This window comes from Pezoporus flaviventris, unplaced genomic scaffold (assembly GCF_033815535.1).
Source record: "Pezoporus flaviventris isolate CSIRO_AGI_PZ_B2104156 unplaced genomic scaffold, CSIRO_AGI_Pfla_v1 ptg000041l, whole genome shotgun sequence".
Lineage (NCBI taxonomy): Eukaryota > Metazoa > Chordata > Aves > Psittaciformes > Psittacidae > Pezoporus > Pezoporus flaviventris.
The window spans coordinates 6,345,962-6,361,977 of record NW_026892589.1 but is presented as its reverse complement, the minus strand read 5'-3'; the positions used below and the strand labels follow the sequence as shown (position 1 = coordinate 6,361,977).

Below are 16,016 nucleotides of genomic sequence, written 5' to 3'. Positions count from 1 at the left end.
CTTAATCCCTCCAATTTTGTCTGCAGTGCTACACTTACGCTGCATGTGAGAGCAAACACACAATCAGAACACGTAGCTATAGTGGCATCAACAACAGGCATTTAAGCATTACTGAGTATGTAGCTGGCCTGCAGAAGCTTGTGCTCCCTCCACATCTGTGGCATACCTCATTAAAAAGCCTGCAACAGTATATACATGTATGAAAACGAACAAAATGCTTTTCAAAACCACAGAATGCATTAAAAAGTCTGAAGTTTGAGCTCTTGAGTCTATGATGTCTTAAGTACATATTAGAGTATTTGTGAGTTTTAACACTTCCAGGAACACAGAAAGATATTGTAGTCAAATACAGTAGGTACTAGCTATGGCAATGAAGGGTGAACAAGGAGAGACTTGACTAAAAAACCTTCCAGCTTCAGCGAGTCTCAAGCCAAAACACTGAATATTCAGCATTTTTGCATTTGCAGTTTTAAGGCAGAAAAACATCTTCAGAACAAGCCATTTACTCTTGGAGCTAAGAAAAAAACCCAAAATAACCAAAACAAACCACCAAAACCCCCTAAAAAGTACATCTCCAGTCTTGCAGTAATAGCAAATTAAAAGAATGTCTATGGCATTCTCTTACAGCTTTGGGTTTTGGTGGGGGTTTTTTTTTCCTAGAAAAGCCTGAATTTTGAAATAGTTTTTCGATGTGATGAAGCTTGGCAAGAGATGGTGACATTTTCCATTGTTATTTCTGGGGTTTGTATTCAAGGGCAGCATTAACACCATAAGGTGTAATTCAAATCCCTGCCTTAGCTGGTGCCATCCTGGGCATAGCAATGACTGACTGACAGCAGGAGAGGGGCTGCACTGCACAACACAGACGCCCTCCCCAAAGCCAGCGACTGTAACCAGGGCCCAGCTCTATGAAGCACAAGCTGTGTCCTTGGCTCAGTTTTACAGAAGAACAGAATAAAAAGCAAGCAGAAGTTGAGCTCTGAGGCTGGCTGTAATCTACAGCCATGCGAGATAAAGAACAGCGAGGACAAAGAGAGTGAAGCCATGGAGTCAGTCATAGCAGCCAAAGGACTTTGGAGGAAAATACCAACATGGAAAGTGTAAAGCCCTAAGGAAGGGAAGTGCTGCTGCAAGACAGTAACTCAGGGAGAGCAAAGGTCAGCCCAGTCGGAGCAGCAGTGGAAGGAGATGTGGAGCAGCAGGACTTCAGGTGACAGCTAATGCAGTCGAGTGCCACATAAACTCACAGACTCACAAGGTAAATGGAAGTATTTTTAAGCTCTATTTATAGATGAGAAAACGCTGCAAACACAACGTGCTGTCAAGGTATTTCTTTCTCTTCTGGGAAACCAGAAATAGAATACTTTAGGGCTCCTTTTTCAGTCTCCATGTACAAACATAAGCTACCTCTGTACCAAGTAAAATGAAAAGCTAGAAGGACCACACATTTCTCCAGCACACGGATTAGATGGAAAGGGAAAGACCTTCAGAAAAACAGGCTCTGTATGTATGTGCAGAGAGGAAGATGAGAGGCAGTTTCAGGGAAGTAAGAAGAAGCTTTCAGTATTCACAAAGTATTTAAAGATTTAGGGTCAAAAAGAGAAAAGTTTGAACCAGGCAATGTTGGACTTCAGGTAGAAATTCCCAACAGCAACCAGGAACAGATGTGGGTCTCATGCCACATCTTGGCCAAATGCATTGGTCTTATGTTTAATTTTATACCGTCTTCCCAGAAATCCAGTCACCAGATCACACCCTGTGCTTCCAACAGTAGGAATCTCAGGAGAACTTCCAGTTTTCCTGCTTACCTCTTCACTGGATTTACATCAGTTTAACTCATGGGATCAATAACCTGTCATTTATCATCAGAAAGAATGAAGAAAGACTTTTAGAACAGCCATAACTTTGTTAGATCCAGCTCAAGTAAGACAAAAAGTAAATTGTCACTAGCAAGACACACTGAAAAACCAAAGGTCTGGAAAGCACCTGAAGGAAAGCCAACAGAGTCATTTCCAAGGAGAGCAGGGTCACTGAACAATCCTCACCTCTGCCTTCCCCGATCAGCCTTCACATGAGCATCCCATGAGTGGGGCCACATTTCTGATGAGGACGTGAACACTGGCTGCCTGGCAAAGCACCAGGATCTGGGTTTGCAGTCACCAAAGCTGCCTTCAGAACTGGAGTTCTAGAACTCTTCTGAAGGTAGCTGAAAAGGTTCATGCGTGGTGAAAGGATACATCAGATACCATCAACATGGCACGTACCAACGCAATGAAGTCTGTAAGTTTTCTATGCACCTCAAATGGGTTTTAAATGAATGTTTTTTTAACCCATTGCCAAGTGCTGTTTAACAGAAAATACCAGAAAATGAAACGTGCACAAGAGGCTGGTGTTTTAACCTGCAGAGGAAGTCCCGCAAAGCTTGATGCCATCAAACCTACACTAGCACCTTTTCAACAAGCAGGGCTTAGGCTCAGAAGTGGTTCCTCATGGGCCACCACAAGTATTTGGGTGCACCATGGCCCCACACAGGCAGCTCAGCTCCCAGAGCATGCTGAGGGCTCTCGCTGACACAGACCAGCTCTATGGGTTTTGACTCCAACAGCTTGAGCACGCCTGCGCTGCTGGAAGCCTGCAGACAGAGAGGATCAGGTCCAGCTCTGGTGAAATACAGGAAACCGGCACATTTCAAACTAACCTTGCTTCAGTAAGGACTGCAAAAGCGTTATGTCAATCAGCAGCTTGTCAAAACCTCCACTGAGACAAGCTGCACTGTAGTCACACGTTGGAGCAACTCACTGAAGTACACACTACTGTCAATACAGCGTTCTGCCAGGGGAACAAAGAAAGTGAGAGGCAGCTACAGTCAAAAACATCAGAACACGCATAAACCTACCTATGGTGAAAAAAAAATCTGTAATCTTCTGAGGAAAAATTGCTTTCGTTGATGCAAAAGCCAAAGAAGGGATGGAGATGAATCCTGACAAGCCCATTCTCGGACTTGTTGCAGACCTGCCAGTTACAGCTAAGCAATCTTTCGTTTCAGGTCACGTTTTCGGTGCTTTCGTATAAACTAGAGAAGTTTCTAGCTGCCATTATCCAACTGCACCTTTGAAGAGCTCAGTTCTTTGGCACAGTCTGATTTTATGCTAAAAAAATAAATCAAAAATTCATTAAAAGCCCATTACAGTGATGCAAACTGAGCCGCACTGCTCCCAGAAATCACAGGTCTCAAATCCCCGGCCTTGGGAGGAACCTTTCTGTAGTAAAATGAAAGCATTTGGTCTCTCAGGATTGCTTAAGTAATTATGTTCAAGACTTCACAGGAGCAGTGTGATAACTACATAAATACCCACATAAAGAATGTCAAAAAAGCCTGTGACATCAGACACACTGGAATCCACATGGATTACTCTGTGCTCAACAGTTCAAAACCTTATTTCATAACTGTCTTGCACTGAAGATGAAGCATTTCTGCCTATCTATAGGCTAACTTCACCTGTGGTTTTTCCGATGGCTTGCCCTAATTTAATCTCAAGCTGGTACAGCCATACAGTGGAACAAACACACTTGAGTACTTACAAATATTAAGTGTAGGATACTCACTACTGCAGCACTCGAGTGACAGTCATGTTTTGGATAAGCCAATGAAATACACATCAGGGTATTTGTGGTTTATAAAACAGCAGCTCATTTTAAAGCAAAATTCCAGTCATTCTATATATGCACAGCACTATGCTGATTTGGTAATACAGGGACACAATTTAATGATTTTCTTTGCATTTGTTTTTACAAGATTCAGATGCCAAAAACAAAACAGAACATTAAGTTACCTGATTTAAAAAAGAAAGTCACATACGTTTACAACATCAAAAGAATAAGACGAAATATAAACCTTTGCTACTTACAATTGATCTATACAGATTAACCAAATCACAAATCTGTCACAATATAAACGTTTAATTGTTACAATGAATAAGAACATACAGAAAATGATTTCTTTTTATAAAATCTTCCTTTGCTTTTTATTTTAAACTTACCATTAACTAAACCAGCTATGCAGGACTTGTGGGGTACATGACTAAGAAGGCACCAACAGTACAAAGCAAAGACAAAGCAGTTCTGAGTATTTTAAGAGTGCTCTACACTGATACAACACAAGAAAAGGCAACAATAGTAAGTAAACCAGCTGCAACCTTTAGAAATTTGTTCTAGATTTACAAAGGTAGTCCAACGTTTCCTCCAACGCTTCACCTAGTTTGATCACAGCACATGCTACAAAAACCACTGTAAGCTTCACTTTACTAATGTGCACTTTTCACTAATTTAGTGTCTTGATTTCAATTGTTAACTAAACCATTTGGAACCACAAATGTATTTAAAACTTAGCAAAAGGATTGTTTGGACTCTTTTGTTGAAAGCACTGCATTTACAAAAATATTTCCCCTAAAATCTGGGATTGCTTGAAGACATTGCTGTACAAATATAAAAGTACTATGCAAAGGACCAAACTCATGAGTACATGGTGTGCATGTATAGACCTATATTTATACCATATCACGGTGCTGTAACAACACAATAAATTTATCAATAACCAAGGACTATATAAACTACGCTAACATAAGCAAATATATATTAATAAAGTTTAAATCTATAGTACAGTTGCTCAGCAAACATCTTCGACATGGTATAAATATACTGTAGCATATTACAGTGGGCAGCAACGACAGGTTTTTCTTTTTCTCATTCTGTAAGGAAAACCGTGCTCAACTCCTTGGGTTTCATTTGGCCACTGCCGAGCTCTGTCACCACTGCTGCTCCCGACAGCTCACACAGCGCCCAGCCCATGTAGTGTGTTGCACACTGCAGACTGGTGTGATGTGTAATAGGGATGAGGAAGAGCCTGGCGACAGGCAGGACAGCCGAGCAGGACAGTTACTTGCCAAAGCAGCCGTGAGAATTTTGTTTGCATATTTTTCTTCAGCTGTAAGGTTGGAATGTTTTTGACAGTGAACTGTTTACATTCCTTATTCCCAAAGCATCTTTACCATGGAATATGCATGTTACTTTGATTAAGAGTTGCTGTTCTCTGCTCTAAAATATAAAAACTACATAAGGAAAAAAATACCTATGCACAATGCTGAAATCACTGACCTAACACAGTGTTGGTATAGGCACCTTCTTTTAAGCTATTTTCAAAATCTGACAAAAAATAATAAAAATCATGCTTCTCCTGTTGACACGTCAAATTCAACCCAACGATGTGCACTGAATTCTGCAAAAGACTGATGAATGTGGTTACTGATGGAGGCCAACTGGATTCAGCGAGAATAGTGAAGGAAGAAAGCCCAAAAGCACCAGATGTTCAGTAAAGCAAACCCTTGGCTTCTCACCCGGAGAGACAGAACGCAAGGGCAAGTCTACACCTCCCCAGAAATCCACACTGAAAGAAAGTATTAAAAAGAATTGGGAAAGAGCAGGGTGAAGTAAGCTGCCAAAGTTCTTCCTTAATAAATTACAACTGAGGTGTTACAAGCTAATCTCGGTAACAGTCATCTTTCCAACCATGCCAAAAATGAATCCTGTAGTAATGATGATCGCACAAGTAGCAGAGATTCTAGAAATATTTCGACTTCTCAAAACTGAGTGAGAAAAGCATTTTGGTAAAGATGTGTAGAAGTGTCAAGAGACATTCCTACACTTAGTATCAACAGTCAAGTGCATATTTCAATAGAAATGGTTTTAGCATAGGTTTCACACCACAATTCAACCATCACCTGTGCAGTGTCCTGACAATGCTCCTAGTATGTTCCCCGCCACAGAGATTCATGTACCACAGGAACTTCCAAATTGAAAATGCCCTTTAAGGATGAACCCATGCATATTAAAAATTAGTTTTGGGAGACTAACACTGAAACTAAGGGAAAAAGAAAAATCTGAAATGGAATCCTGTAAGCACCCTTATCTATTGAAGTCTATGTTAATGGCTTTCTAGATTTCTGTGAAGAGCAGACTAAATGGTATGAGGAAGCCTGGAGTTTCTAACCAGCCAGCATCCTTATGTACTACAGTAGCAATTGAACCTGATTTCCATTCAAACACACTACCCAAGAGGAAACCAAAAACTAATTCTTAATGTTAATGTGAAGATATAAGATTTAAATTTATTTCCAGGAATTACAAGTGCATTTTGTTCATATTAGCAAGCAGTCTTTATACAATCCATTCTTCACTGCTGCCAAAATAAAATGAGAAAAAGACAGCAGAGATATGAAAAGCTAAAAATAGAACTATTTTTCCTAAGTTATTTGTTGAATAGCATTTCAGTTGAACACAACTCAGAGGTAACAATAGATTATTTTTTTTCTCAATCATAGGCATGTGGCACTTAGACAATCATCTTTGCACAGAAAGCTTTAACAGTCATGCGAGGGCACAGTAATTATTTTAAACAAGGCAAATTTCTCACCACAGAGAGCAGTGGGGAAAGAAAAGGAGGCACTGCACTGGAACATAACACCTAGTAAACTCCACATTATACAATTTCAGTAACAAATACTTGAAAAGATCATTAAAAGGTATACAATTTTAAACATGATTTAGTGCTAGCTTTGTTTGGTTGTCCTAACTCAGCATTATCAGAAAAGTTTGATAGTACTTGACAACAGAACAGTACTTCATGTCACGAGCTCATGGAGGCTTGATTACAAATCACCATAGTGTAGGTTGCAAGAAATGAACTTGAGATGCTGACATGCTGTAGGAGCAAAAGTAAAATCAAACTTTCTCATTTAAAGATGCAGTGTTCCTCTCGGCAAGAATTCTGAATGTCAGTGATTAGACTCAAATGTAAAAACTATCAATCCTCACTTGAAGCGTTTCATTGGTATGCAGGATGTAGACTGAGTTTATTAACATCATATTTTGGTTTCTCGCTTGCCACCAGACATGGATGCCTTCCACAGAGAAAAGCATTCACCATTAGGTCATCATGCCATTATGTTCTTTGTTAATCTTCCACCACACGGTGAGTAACTATAAGTTGGCGAGCTGCCACTCATTCTCTTTGCACAAGTAGTACTATGCCTCCAACACGGTTAAACTTTAAATGATCTCTTTTAGAAAAGGCAGAGAGAAAAAGGTACAAATTTCATCAATACATGGAAAAAAAAAATGTTTCTTGTATGAATTCAATTAAGTTGGGCTTCTATGTGGCTCTTACGCTGTATAGAATACCTGTATGTACAGCACAGGACACCCAAAGTGCATAAGCAAGATTAACATGAACACGACTTATGCTGCAATCCATAGCACAACGGTATAACCCCAGCTGGGTGTAACCATTTCTATTTAAAAAGGAAGTGCAAAAAAAATCTGGGATGTCACTGACTTAAAGTGCCCTGAATAGTAGCTTTTCTAAAAAAACAAAACAAAATAAATGCCAGCGACTTCAGTAAAGTCATAAACCCATAGTTCATGGTGTAAACGTCTTACAGGTTAATGAATTATCTTCGTGGATATTGATCCGGGAGTGAAAGGAACCACTGCATCTTTCAAACCAGAAAGCAAGCAGTTAAAATACGGCCAGCAGTAGGTGCACTTACAGTACAGTACTGCCACAGGTCAACATGGGCATTACGCATAGGAGTGTCAATTACAATTCTTCAGGCTTAAAAGATTCATTGAAAGCATGAAAAGCCAAAACTACCAGGAACTGCCCTCCTGAATGGCTCAAAGGAGTTAGTGGATAAGCTGAGAGAGGCCACAAGACATGACCAACAATAAAGAACTGGGAAGAGGAACAGCAACGTTTGAGCATGCCCAGTCCTTTAAGTCCTTGTCCTACAAAAAAGAGCAGAGACATATTTCAGGAAGTTTTAACATTGCCTTTTAAAATAAGCATACTTTCCTATTTCTGTGCTTTATGCACACTATGATTGATATGAGTCAGACACAGCAGCACCAATACATGTTAAAAAAAAGCCAGAGACCGGGGATATCACTATGTTATATTTTAAATTAAAACTTTAAATCTTCAAAAGACTAGGAAGATTAATCATAACTAGTGAATGAAGTACAGTGATTAACTGATGAATTAAGTACATTACATGGTTGTATGAAGCACCTGATACTTTCACACTGCTTCTCAATGTCCTGACTACAATCAAAGGGGAAGTTTGAGTGAGACAAGCTAGCTGGTAAAGCACAGGGCGGGAGGAGAAAAGGAAGAGACCATTACTGCCTGTTTTAAGCCAGCTCCTGTGGACTGGCCCTCACTGGAATGTCAGCTACTTATGTTTAAACTGTTGTGATGAGGAACAGCTCATAATTCTAACCACAAATGGCTGGGATAAACTACCAGCACATCGTTACCAAGCTAAGTGCAACATTTAAATTTCAGTATCATGTTGGCCAAATGGACTCTCTGTAGTAACATTTACAGGTAACGTTTTTAGCCAACCAGAAATTTCCGTTACCACTGGATCATCGGTATCTTTATCCCTAATCTTTTTATCCCTTAATCCCTAATACAACCTAGGTAAGTATGGTTTGGGCAAAGAGGCAAGCAGGAGAGATCAGAAACTACAGTTTACCACAATGGTAGCTACTTGCTCTACCTTCCTTGTTACTACAGCCTATTAGTAACAGGCTTTGTCCTACTCCTAAAAATTTCTGTCTGTGTGTACTGCTTCTGCCTCTTGCACATAATGAGCTCTAGAAAACACTGATGGGAAATAAGCACCACTCCCAGTAATGTGTCCAGATCTGTTACTATTGGCAACACCCAACTAGCAAGAGCCAGATGTGTGAAACTCAGATCTACCTTTTTTTCAGTTATTAAAAGAGTTGCAAACGTTAGTCAGCACGCTTCAATAAGCAAAATACAGTATTTCTAAGGACTTAGATTCCTTCATTTGTGAGCTTGTATACATTTGAATGCTCAAGCAGTGGCAACAGAAGTTACCCTAGTTAACTAAAAACAAATGTATTTTGAAGTTTCCTCACCTGAACTAGCCAAAGGGGTATTCCATAGCACAGCACCTCATGCCCAATATATAAACTAAGGGGGAGTCACTGAGAAGGGACCGACGGCTGCTCAGGTTGAGCTGGGTATTGGCCAGCGGATGGTGAGCAATTGTACTGTGTATCACTTGTGTTTTCTGAGCATAACACAATGTGCTCAGCTGTCCTCTTTGGTTTGTTTTTCTTTTCCAGTCAGAAAACTTCAATACTTTAAACTTTTGGTATCACAGAGATTTCACAAGTATTACAAAGATTATTCAGGTCAGTATTTGACCAATTTTGTATGAAACTACTGAGACTTGCAAGCCTCAAGCTATATGGAGACCAGTTAAGTTAATGGATTTAAAATAAAAAACCCCTCAGGCAGTGCATATCATTACATTTTAAACCAGAATTTTAAATCTTCAAAAGATAAGAAAGATTAATCAACCAATTTTTGAATATTTAGATGCCTACTCTTATTTACTTACACTCTGTCAGAGGAATTTAAACCCAAAGTTAAATCATACTGAAGCTTCATGGGATTTTTTTCCCTTTAAAATCATTTAAGGGATTTTTCCTCTGTATATTACATTTAAGGAATATTTCCATTTTTGTTTAAAGCATCTGAAGTCATACGCCAAAACAGTCTGCAGCATACGAAAAACATTTCCCCTTAAAATGTTTTTTGAATAAAATTTGCATTTCAAAGTGTTACCATAGGTTTCATTCCAAGAAGCAGTATTTAATGTAATTCCTGTTCTTTAAACGGTTGCCTGGTTTTTAGGTTACAGCTCTGACAATTAATTGTCTGGATTCCCCACAGACCCTTCCATGGGGTAGGCAAAACTAAACTGTTTCTTCAATAACCGACTAGGACTGAGATCACATGAGTAACCACACAGTTCTCCTTTAACAGGCAGTTACCATATCAATAAGAAAGGCAAGTTCAACACTCCACTAATGGCAATAAAATCCAAAACCTCTCCCCCTGCCCAGGTGCTCTCTTGCTGCTGGGACTTTACCTATGCACAATTTAAGATCGATATCCTGGCTGGAATCTAGCAGTTTCCTCAAAAATCAGTTCTTTCAGCTTCTCCTTCGGCAAGTCATCCAACTCCATATCAAACTTGAAGGGTGCTTCAGCTACAGGCTTAATAATACAAAGAAATGTTATTGCTTTTTTAATATTAATATTACTGTTCTGCTTAATTTCATGTACTCCTTGTATAGGGGAAAAAAACCTGAAGATGCGCTTCACAGAAATACTTAATCCTGTGCAGTCTTCAAGGCAGAACTTGTGCTGCTAGCCCTCTGTGTGCTTTATATATTAATTTACCACATTTTAAATCAAACCATAGTAAGTAGCTACACAAATTTCAACCAAAAGTTAAAAATATTTCTTAAAGGCCCATAATTTAGTATCTACCTGAAGAAAAATTAGCTGGAACATTTGTATTTCTCAGAACAAACATATCTCTCCTTTAAGGAAAACTACACCTTTTTCCTCATCTACTTCTGTACCAAAAGTAACCTGAAATCTCAGCAGATTTGCATTCTAAACCACAGTGAGTTCACATTCGGGGGTTCTAAATGCATAATCTGATGGGGAACCCAGTCATTCCCCTTCATCTCAGACATTAAGTAAGACCATAGTGAGCTGAGGAGTTCCATTTTCAGGAGAGGACACCTTAATTAGCCTCTATTTATTGTGTTGTGCCTCCAAAATGTTGTACTGGAACAAGAAATATAAAATTTTGGTAAATTGATGCAATTAATTCTTCAACTCCCTTAGAGCAGCAGAAACACTGCCCTTAAAATAACTAACGAAGAAAATAACCTGCTAAACCATTAACATTGACATTTTAACAGTGTCTTTACCTCATCGCTTGGATCATAATACTGCTCCAGATATGGATGTGCTAAAGCTTGTTCCACTTCAATCCGCTTATGAGGATTAAAGGTCAACATTTTATCCAACAAATCAAGTGCTAAGAGGGAAAAACAAAGTGAGCAAGAGTTTAATACACACCCCAAGGTATAATAAGATTGTTACAAACACCAATATTGCACAGAAAATACACTTTACCCCAAGTTTTGGGCTGATTTCAATTTACATCTGGAGCTCCCCAGCTGTAGGAGCAGTAACAGAAGCAACAGATTGCTTCCTGCAGCTCAGGCCTCTGCCAGCCCACCTCATTCCCTGGCTACAGCTGCCTTTGGCCCAATCTGGTCTTTGGGCTTCACTCAAATCTTTGTGCCAAAACTCCAAATAAAGAGAGAGCTTTTCTGAAATAAGTAAGTAATCAAGAATATGTGCTTATTCTGAAAAGAAAACTTGGCTGTTTACAGAAGGAAATGCCATCCAGAAGTCATTAGGAGTTCTAGACTATCACAGTAACCATCCTAGTGCAACTAATGGCCCAAGACACACTCTCCAGCCAGGATGCAAATACATCCACATTCATGAGATTCAGGCAAAATCTGTTTGAGACATCTCATAAAAAATTCACAAACAACTTGAAGACAGTGAGGCCTGATGAAATTCTGGACAAATGTTACAAATCACAATAGCTGAATAACTGCAGTAACTCTGCTGTAACACATTCTCCTTTTCCAAGAAAAGAAAACAGAATGATTACTATAGCAAGAAGCCCAAAGATATCTGCAGTATCCCAAATTCCAGTCCTTCTCACCACATAACAGAACTTTAATAGAAGCTTTTTACTGCAGAAAAGCAGTTGTAGCTTCACACCAGGACGAGATGTGTACCAAGCACTGAAGAGGAGACTGAACTTTGCCACTGTGTTCAGTGGCAGCTTGAAAAAGCTACAAACCTGCACAGCCACTAACATGAAATATTGTGATGCAGTTCTCAAAGACTGGAACTCGCATGCTCAAGCTGTGCTACAGCACATCATGCACAGTGCTTTTCATGGCAGTGACGGCCAAGCAGCCCTTTGAAAAACTGCTCTAAAGCTACTCCAAAGATGCAGATGGGAAGGCGCTGCAGAAGTCATGCAAACAGCATGCTCCCCAACAGCTCAGTGTTATCAGCACTGCTACAGTCTGAGCTGTCAGAACCCCATGGCAGAAATTTTCACACTGATGAGCACTATTACAAAAGCAGAATAAATCACTGCTGTTTCTCTCAGGGATAACCAGCTCTACACAGCTCCACCTGCAGAAATCAGCTTTCACGTGGTCGCTCACTACCTGATCGTACTCACTGACAGCAAATTATTTTATCAGCCAAAAAAAAAAGTGACTTCTGAATTGTGTCAGAGCAGGTGAAAGAGCACTGTCCTGTGAATACAGCCACCCTTACACTGCATGAAGTTGAATTCAAAAGCCAAGTTAACAGCTATCTGGCCAATCAAAATCATATCTGCCCTTTACTACAGCCTTGCTTTTAGAACTTCTGCTCCACTTATCATAACGGAATTTTTAATCCCATTAAATTTTAACCTTTCACACTCAGACTGATATTATCCCGTTTGATCCAGAGCTGACATGCAGTCTGTGCAAACCGTACCAAGTCTAGCAATAAGCAGTGCTCTCATATCTGATTTTAGAAACAAAGTCCAAGATTTGTTTGGTGCCTGTGTCAGAATCCAATGCCCATGTTCAGTACCCGAGTACTGTATCGTGCTTTCAAAGACAGTAGCAGGAGTTAGGATTTACATTCCACTTGTCAGTTAAAGATCAACACGTAATCTTGGAGTTACTAATAACTGCTTTACAAAAATAAGCTAGTATGAGGGTTTCATGATGGTTTATGATTTTATTAACTTTATACTGCCATTTTAAGGGGCCTGTATATTCTGTTTCCAATACAGATCAATTCTTAGGGTGGTTTTAAAACTCCTACCCTGTCATTATGTTCTGATACAATGTAATAGAGCATAAAATACCTTTGGGGTCAGCGTTTGGAAACAGCCTGTTCCATGGTACCTTATTTTTGTGTGGTAGGGAAAGCAAGTAGTTTCTGGCCTTTAAATTTATTATACAATTCAAATCTTCTTGGGAAGGGGATCCAAGTATACCTAAAAATAAATACAAACAGTGCTGCATTCCATGAAAAGCACATTAAACAGTTACATCACAATTGCTAAACTCAGTGGTAAAACTGCACAGAAGATGATTTCAGACTAAATGCTTTAACAATACAGAATAGCTTGGAATTTTTTTAGAAACCTTCATAAAGAAGGTTTAAGTTATTTCTTGTAAATAAACAAATGCGTAAGTTTCTAATGATCAGCAATCTGTTTAAAACATTTGTTAAGTGGCATATCTATAGAAACATAAAAACCACTTTGACCTGGACCTAATTTGAGCTTCTTAATTTTATTTTCTATTTTAAAACCATCTCTGCTGATATAGTAAATAAATTGCTGAGTAGCCTTTATCTGCCACCCCAGTTCAATGATTTGTGGTAGAAAACACTGCAGGGACCAGGTGATGCACCTACAGCTCCCTGTAGCATTGAGCTACAAGAGCAGGACAGGAGCAACCAAGCCCAGCCCTGTTGGTAGAGAGGCAGATGGATGTGGAAATGCCATTACACATGACTCTTACCAAGGATGTGGTTGAGTTGGTCAAGGTAGTGTTTTCCTGGAAAGATGGGTCTGTTGGAGAGCATCTCTGCCAGAATGCAGCCAACCGACCAGATGTCAATAGACTTGGTGTAACCCTGCAAGTAAAGTGAAAACACGTTGTCGTCAAAGGAATTCTGCGTAATTGCAGCAACATGTTACTTCAGTAATCTGTGGAAGTGCACGCAAATACAGCTTTTTTTATCTGAGTCATGCTTGTTAATGCTCTTTGGTTTTTCTGTACAGAATGAAATAATTAAGAACCGTACATCATAACAGTTCTTCGAAGGGGTAGCAAGAACTGAAGTAGGCAAGATGCGCTTTTCCAAAAGGATTCTCGAAATTCAGCTACACATATTGCCAACTGCAAATTCTGAGGCTCCCTGATTTTATAGCAAATTTAAACTAACAAATTTTGGCAATAAAATTTAAACTAACAATTTTGGAAATAAGCTATTCTTCTGAATTCCAAAGCTCCTTACAGTGTGCTAAACATATGCAGGTCCTGTTCTTCCCAACAGGACCCAAACACCACACAAATAAGAAGCCTTGAGGAAAGGGGTAGAAGGGCACCACAGAGCATTGGTTAGTCAATTTGCAACACAACAGATAAGCCAGTAGTAGACATGATGTGAAGAGGCCAACACTGTAAGTGGGATATAAGGAGAATGTGTACAGGTAACCTGCGCCATCCATAAGAGAAGGCTCTTATTCAGAAGCCCACATGGGGCCCATTCATCTCTAGAAGCCCTGGTCCCAGGAACTATCTTGCCTTGTTCCCCCACTGCCCACCTCCTTTCAGCAGAGAGCTTCCAACCGAAGCCAAAAACTCTGCTGAATCCACAGAAGGCTTCACAGGATGTGATCACTTGGTTATTTGTTTTGAAGGCACTATTACTCTAAAAGGAATCCTGGCTATAGGCCAGGAAATGTTATGCTGATCACTTCTTAAGAAACACACAATATCTTCTATAAAGGCTGCAGATAAGTATATGAGGATACCTGGAAATAAGGTGAAGTTGCTCTATGTTTATGGCCTCAATGTGAGTTTAAAACCCAAGAAGCTGTAAAACCCCCTCAATTGCTCAGATGGCTATTTTCTAAAAGCATTACACACTCTATTGCCACAGCAAATCCCAGCCAGCTGTCAGCAAAGCAGCAACCCTACAGAAACATCATCATCCTCAAGGAGTGTTAAATTCAGACACAGCGCAGATGTCACAGAGGTATTTTGCTAACAAGAGTATGGCTGAAGGTTCTGAAGGACACCCATTACTCACACCATACAGGCACTGGACACACCTTAAAGCAGCCACAGAAAAACATAAGAATAAATCCAAGTATAAGGAAATCAAAGAGATGATTTCATTACGAGTATGGGAATGCAATTAAGATTGACACACAACAATGATCACATGCCTTCAGAGTCAGATTCACCCTCCTATGCATTCTAAACCTGAATTAAGATGTCAAGATAACATTACGGCAACATTAGCAACAAGCCTTGATGAAGGCAGCTGTAAAGCGCTCTCCTTACTAACGCTTCTATCCTGAAGTGTGGAAGAGCATTTGATGGAAAGAAGTCTCCCAGCAAGGAACTGTACATGTGGGAGCACATAAACGTAATGTCTGATTTGTAGTACTCAATAATTGTATCTGGAATCAAAAACTTATCGCAAGCCAGTAGCTGTCCATTACCACACTTCCTCAAGACTACACATGTGTTCTGATCCTAAAAACACAGCAGGGGGTAAAGCAAAACCAGTACTTGCAGGTGAATGACCAGCACCAGAAGCACCAGCCTGTGCTGTGGTTCTTACCTTAGAATTCAGCATGATTTCAGGAGCCCTGTACCAACGTGTGGCCACATATTCTGTCAAGAATCCTGTGTGATCGTGATCTGGATCTGCAACACGAGCCAGTCCAAAGTCACAAATCTGGTTTTAAAGAAATTAGGAAAAATAAGAAGGCAGATTAGACACCTGGTGACGGCAACCTGGATTTTTAGAAACCAATTATTGCACAAAGGTCAAAGAAAAGGATTAAGTACAAGGAGTAATCAATTACTCTGTGAGGAGCCAGGAAGAATAAAGGTTTGGGGGAAAAAAAGATGTTCCTGGCACATGATTTACGTTCCACTGTGGGTTTACTTCACCCCTTGTCTGGCAGAGAGGTGGCAGATGCTCTGCTCCAGCCTGTTATTAGACACTGACCAGAAAACAAAAAGATTAACATTTCCAGAAAACAAAACTACTGACCAACACTTGTAGCAAAGTTCAATACCCCTGTTCACAAAAGCTCCCATTGTAACTGCATCTTTGTATGAGAAACTTCCAATCCACTCACAAGATAAGGGTAGACCGGAGAGATCAGAGGTCCTGAAGGAAGCACAGGCTTAAAAAAACAAAAATATTCTTA

The 16,016-nt window shown here is 39.8% G+C and overlaps 1 protein-coding gene across 1 annotated transcript in view; it reads right to left on the bottom strand.

The window, feature by feature from the left end:
• Positions 1-3,944: 3,944 nt before the first annotated feature.
• MAPK1 (mitogen-activated protein kinase 1) overlaps positions 3,945-16,016 on the bottom strand; it is a 34,119-nt gene continuing 22,047 nt past the window's right edge. Inside the window, exons 4-9 of the mRNA XM_061466060.1 lie at positions 15,419-15,535; positions 13,582-13,696; positions 12,918-13,049; positions 10,885-10,994; positions 10,029-10,156; positions 3,945-7,842 (exon numbers count right to left, since the gene is read on the bottom strand). Of these exons, the coding sequence (XP_061322044.1) occupies positions 10,040-10,156; positions 10,885-10,994; positions 12,918-13,049; positions 13,582-13,696; positions 15,419-15,535 (591 nt within the window). The 3' untranslated portion in view covers positions 3,945-7,842; positions 10,029-10,039. The remainder of the gene's footprint in view (positions 7,843-10,028; positions 10,157-10,884; positions 10,995-12,917; positions 13,050-13,581; positions 13,697-15,418; positions 15,536-16,016) is intronic.